Raw genomic sequence first — 5,755 nt, 5'->3', positions numbered from 1 at the left:
ACAGTTCTGAGACAAAGCTGCTTTTAGAAATATAAATGAATCTGACTGACGTTTTGAAGTTAACTGTTCACACATAGCCGGACCTAACGACCCCCCCACAGCTGACAGGAAATGATGACATGTTATTATTAATATTACGAATACAAATTAATCTTTAGGTAGCCGACTACAATAATATAATCAGGTCATTTTTCAGTTACTAGATTCATTTTACTGCTGCAATAAAATGAAGTCAGACGAACAGACTGAAACTTTATCTTATCAGATAAAACAGATGTTGACAGTTTTTCTTTGGAGACAAAATCTACAGTTGATAGAAAGGTAATAAATCACAATATATTTTTTTTCACAATACTCAGCATATGACCACATATTTAACTATCACAGTAATATTGTGTCATGATAATATCGTATCGTAGATCCCCTGGTGATTCTCACTCCTACAGTGCTGATTAGTGTCGCCTCTTCAGCATCCAGCATTCACACCACAGTTTCCCCAGAACATTAAAATGTCTCCTCCTCTAAACTGAAAGCGCTGTGATAGTGGTGTTAAAGCTCACTGAGTCAAAGCAGCGTCGGACTGAAGGGAAAGCTCTTCTTTTATTTTACCTCATTTTGTGTATTTCTTCTTAAACATTAACCAGTTAGCTGTTAGCAGATGTCAGGCTATAGAGAGCCAATCAACTGAAAGTTACATTCCTGACTGACTCAATAAAGGTTATTGAAAAAACAAAACAAAAAGACTGAGCTCCTGTGGGAAGCACAGAGGAAGACCACAGGAAGCTGTGCGCTATAAACAGGAAATGCAGAGCCACATTTAACTGGAACAACTTCCTGCTACTACACAGGAAGGAGAGACGGCCTCTCTCAGTACAGAGCTCCACTAGAGTACTACAAGAGGAGTACCAGAGTACTGCTGGTGTACTGCCAAAGTACTGCCAGAGTACGGCCAGAGTACGGCCAGAGTACGGCCAGAATACTGCCAGAATACTGCCAGAGTACGGCCAGAGAATTGCCAGAGTACTGCCAGAGTACAGCCAGAGTACAGCCAGAGTACGGCCAGAGTACGGCCAGAGTACGGCCAGAATACTGCCAGAGTACGGCCAGAGAATTGCCAGAGTACTGCCAGAGTACAGCCAGAGTACAGCCAGAGAATTGCCAGAGTACTGCCAGAGTACTGCCAGAGTACTGCCAGAGAATTGCCAGAGTACTGCCAGAGCACTGCCAGAGTACTGCCAGAATACTGCCAGAGAATTGCCAGAGTACTGCCAGAGTACTGCCAGAGAATTGCCAGAGTACTGCCAGAGTACAGCCAGAGTACTGCCAGAGTACAGCCAGAGAATTGCCAGAGTACTGCCAGAGTACTGCCAGAGTACTGCCAGAGCACTGCCAGAGTACTGCCAGAGTACAGCCAGAGTACTGCCAGAGTACAGCCAGAGTACAGCCAGAGAATTGCCAGAGTACTGCCAGAGTACAGCCAGAGTACAGCCAGAGAATTGCCAGAGTACTGCCAGAGTACTGCCAGAGTACTGCCAGAGTACTGCCAGAATACTGCCAGAGAATTGCCAGAGTACTGCCAGAGTACAGCCAGAATACTGCCAGAATACTGCCAGAATACTGCAAGAGAATTGCCAGAGTACTGCCAGAGTACAGCCAGAGTACAGCCAGAGAATTGCCAGAGTACTGCCAGAGTACTGCCAGAGAATTGCCAGAGTACTGCCAGAGCACTGCCAGAGTACTGCCAGAGAATTGCCAGAGTACTGCCAGAGTACAGCCAGAGCACTGCCAGAGTACAGCCAGAGTACTGCCAGAGTACTGCCAGAGTACAGCCAGAGAATTGCCAGAGTACTGCCAGAGTACTGTCAGAGAATTGCCAGAGTACTGCCAGAGCACTGCCAGAGAATTGCCAGAGTACTGCCAGAGTACAGCCAGAGTACAGCCAGAGAATTGCCAGAGTACTGCCAGAGTACAGCCAGAGTACAGCCAGAGAATTGCCAGAGTACTGCCAGAGCACTGCCAGAGAATTGCCAGAGTACTGCCAGAGCACTGCCAGAGAATTGCCAGAGTACTGCCAGAGCACTGCCAGAGAATTGCCAGAGTACTGCCAGAGTACAGCCAGAGTACAGCCAGAGTACTGTCAGAGAATTGCCAGAGTACTGCCAGAGCACTGCCAGAGAATTGCCAGAGTACTGCCAGAGTACAGCCAGAGTACAGCCAGAGAATTGCCAGAGTACAGCCAGAGTACAGCCAGAGTACTGCCAGAGAATTGCCAGAGTACTGCCAGAGTACTGCCAGAGTACCAGACGTTGACACTTGTGTCAATGTCAGTAATGTTTGTTTTATAATAACAATAATGACATTGTTGAACATTTATTTGCTAATTTTGATCTTCATTAATTAATTATAATTTAAAATGTCACAAGTAGAAGGAGTAGGAGGAGGAGGAGGAGCAAAAGGAGGAGCAGGAGGAGGAGGAGGAGGAGGAGGAGCAGGAGGATGAGGTGGTAAAGAAGACTTTCTGTGTGTTCTAGTGCCCACACCATACAGTACGCCAGGAAGAGATTTCCTGTGTCCCAACACAGAGTCTGTCAAAGTCAGTGTGCCATAAACACCAGGATGTTCTACGACATCAGGTCGTATTTTACAGTCTGTAACGCAGCATGATTTCCTGTCTGTTCTGACCCACAATCCTCTGCACAGAGAACGATACATCACATCGACTGAGCTGCAAACAGATGACAGTTTGACATCTGTCTGGAGTCATAATGATGGACGACAGCACATTAAAGTAACCAATGACCAGTCGAACAGTAATAACAGGACTTTTAATTGTTTAGGTCAACAAAATAATCATAAAGATCAACAACAACATCAGGACAGAAGAGCTGCAGACGTGATCTCACTATCACTGATATCATCTGTTTGAATCTACAACTATAAAGTTAAACTACACACGTCACAGAGTAACATCATCAGAGATCTGCAGGTCGACCTCTGTCTGACGAAATCAGTAAATGGCGTTTGATTTATCTCCACGGTAACGGATATAGAAGCAGGAGGGTCAAAGTTCAGGGTGTGATGTTATGAGACAGTATCTGTCCTGATCACGTGCAGACTGCAGGTAACAGTACGTTTGTTTGAGGAGCAGCTGCAGGACGCACTGACAGTAATAAGACACAAGCTGTGTGATTCAGAACACATTAGCCCCTCCCCCGGGTGATGGGCAGGGTCAGAGGTCAACAGGAAGTCTTACCTCTCCAAAAGCTCCTCGTCCAATCACCTTCAGCATCTCAAAGTCATCTCTGTGCAGCCGCATGTCCTTTATTGTGGTGGTGAACGGCTTCACTGTGGACACAGAGGACAGGAGGACACAAGGACAGGAGGACACAGAGGACAGGAGGACACAAGGACAGGAGGACACAGAGGACAGGAGGACACATTATTATCATTAAAATATAACAGAAGTATAATTCTCTTTCTTTGGGAGTAAACAGGTTGGAGTATTGATGAAGCTGCAGACTGACCAACAGGATCAATAATTTTAAATATGATCAACAGTCTCATCAATAACTGATAATGATCACTGATCGCCCATCAGTTATTTGACTATGTGACTCCTTTCATCAAACTGTTCATGACCTCAGTGCTCTGATTATTTCATGTCTCCTGGTCGTCACTGTCAGTCAGAATATTCTGATGAATATTGATCGTGTCCGTCCGTCCCAGTCTGACCAGTTACAGGATCGTCCCAGTCTGACCAGTTACAGGATCTAGACTGGAGTCTGGTTTGATGGTTTCAGATTGTTTATTTATAGCAAACTGCTTTCTGGGTAAATGTAGGTCAGTGAGAGACGGAGCTGAAACGTTCATCAGAAACCAGATTAATCAGACTCACTGCTTTCCCTTCATTCGTCTCTATCTGAGGACGAGACGTTTAAATATTTAAATCAAACAGAGACGTCTGTGGACTTCCTGTTGGACTCTGAGACACTGAGACAGACGTCTGTCACGTTCTATAAACGTTTGATGGATCAATAAACACAGACACAATCATTAGTTAAAGGTCAAAAACAAAAGTCACTAACTCAGTAAATTAACGGTGATCAATACAGCAATCGACCGATTGACTGCATCAGTCAGAGAAACAGGAACATCTACACAGCTCCTGAAACCAGGCCAGACCAAACCAGGCCAGACCACGTTTAACAGGGACAGACTGAACCAGGACACAGTGGACCGAAGTGGGACAACGTCCACTGAGCTCAGACTCACCACAGCCCCCCATCAACTCAGACAGGACCACCCCCCCCCCCATCCTCCTGGAGCCCCTCTCATGTCTCAAGGATCCCTGAATCTCCTCCAGAACTCTTTCTGAAGGTGCCTGGAACTACTCAAGGACCCCTGGACACACCCACCCCCCTGAGTCCCCCACAGGACATGTTAAACCCACTCAGTCTGGACTCTTTTCAAACATCAGCTCTAAACTCCTGAGGTGACACGACAGCTCCCTCGAGGACCCTGAAGTGTCACTGAAGACCCCTTTAGAACCCCTGGAGCCCCCCTGACCCTCCCTGGAGCCCCCCTGACCCTCCCTGGAGCCCACCTGACCCTCCCTGGAGCCCACCTGATGTCCTGGCCTCCAGGGAGCACCTGGCGCTGCCTCTGAAGGGCCCCTTCTTGAAGTTTATTTTTAAAAGCTTTCTAGAATAAAACAAGGAGGACTCGGGTCCCGGGTCCGGGACCGGGACCAGGACCGGGACCAGGACCGGGTCTGGGCTCTTACCCCACTCCAGAAAGTCTGTGACGTGCTTCTCCCTCTTGAGCGGGGAGTGGGACACCTCCGTGTAGAAGCAGAGCAGCAGGTCGAGCAGCGCCTCCACACTCAGACATCCCGCCACCTTCCGCTCCAGCAGCAGCTCCTCCAGCCGCTTCAGACGCTCCTGAGCCGACATCCTGTCCCGGGACACCGACCCGCCGCTCCCGCCCTGTGCCCGTCACCAGCCCCGCCGCTCAGTCCGAGTGTTACCCGCCGCCCAGGCTCCGTTTCCTGCCGAGTCCTGCCGAGCTCAGCCTGCTAGCTGCAGCTAGCTCGTTAGCTCCGGGAAAACATTCCCGACATTTTGAGCCGTCTGCGTGTCGGTGAGTCGGTGTGTCTCCGCCGGTTACCGTCGCTCCGTCGTGTGGAGAACCGTTCAGCCTGCAGGCCCGCGTCTGTCCGTGCTGCACATCGGCTTTAATCCCGGTAAATCTGGACTTTCCTCTCAGAACTCGGGATGTCGGTCAGACCGTCGACTCTCTCAGGTTGGCCGCCGCTGCTCCATGTCCGCGGGTCGGTGTATCAGCTCGGTAACATCCGGGAGCTCCGGTACCGGCTCGGCTTTACCTACGGTCCCCGTTAGCACCGTGCAGGAGCGTGCGGGGGGATTAGGGAGGGTTTTTCGGTAGTTTGGGTCAGGCTGCCGGTGTGGCTGGTCAGTGGGAATATGGCTGAACTCAGATCGGATCCTTCAACAAGTGCGAGACATTCACGCGCACTTCCTGTCTCCCGGAGTTTCACAATAAAACAGCACAGTGCAAAGGAGCAGTCTGACGTCATGATTTATTTATTGTTTAGGGACTGTTGTTTACTAATCAGAGTTTAATCAAAATTTTGGACAAAGTCAGAATCAGAAAACTTTTTCAGTCCCTGTGATTCGTTACAGTTGCTCTGAGGTAACGAATGAGAATAATATGAAATAGGAGTATGTAAATATAA

At 48.6% G+C, this 5,755-nt stretch overlaps 1 protein-coding gene across 8 annotated transcripts in view; it reads right to left on the bottom strand.

The window, feature by feature from the left end:
• The window catches only part of cdc42bpb (CDC42 binding protein kinase beta (DMPK-like)), a 63,589-nt gene extending 58,094 nt beyond the window's left edge, over positions 1–5,495 (bottom strand). For all 8 annotated transcript variants that reach the window (XM_078173610.1, XM_078173615.1, XM_078173611.1 and 5 more), the window contains exons 1-2: positions 4,784–5,495; positions 3,254–3,345 (exon numbers count right to left, since the gene is read on the bottom strand). In XM_078173610.1, coding sequence (XP_078029736.1) covers positions 3,254–3,345; positions 4,784–4,952 — 261 coding nt within the window. In that variant the 5' untranslated portion in view covers positions 4,953–5,495. The remainder of the gene's footprint in view (positions 1–3,253; positions 3,346–4,783) is intronic.
• Positions 5,496–5,755: the final 260 nt, after the last annotated feature.

The sequence above is a fragment of the Epinephelus lanceolatus genome, chromosome 13 (genome assembly GCF_041903045.1).
Source record: "Epinephelus lanceolatus isolate andai-2023 chromosome 13, ASM4190304v1, whole genome shotgun sequence".
Taxonomy (NCBI): domain Eukaryota; kingdom Metazoa; phylum Chordata; class Actinopteri; order Perciformes; family Serranidae; genus Epinephelus; species Epinephelus lanceolatus.
The sequence above is the reverse complement of the archived record's forward strand: the minus strand, read 5'-3'. Positions and strand labels throughout refer to the sequence as shown.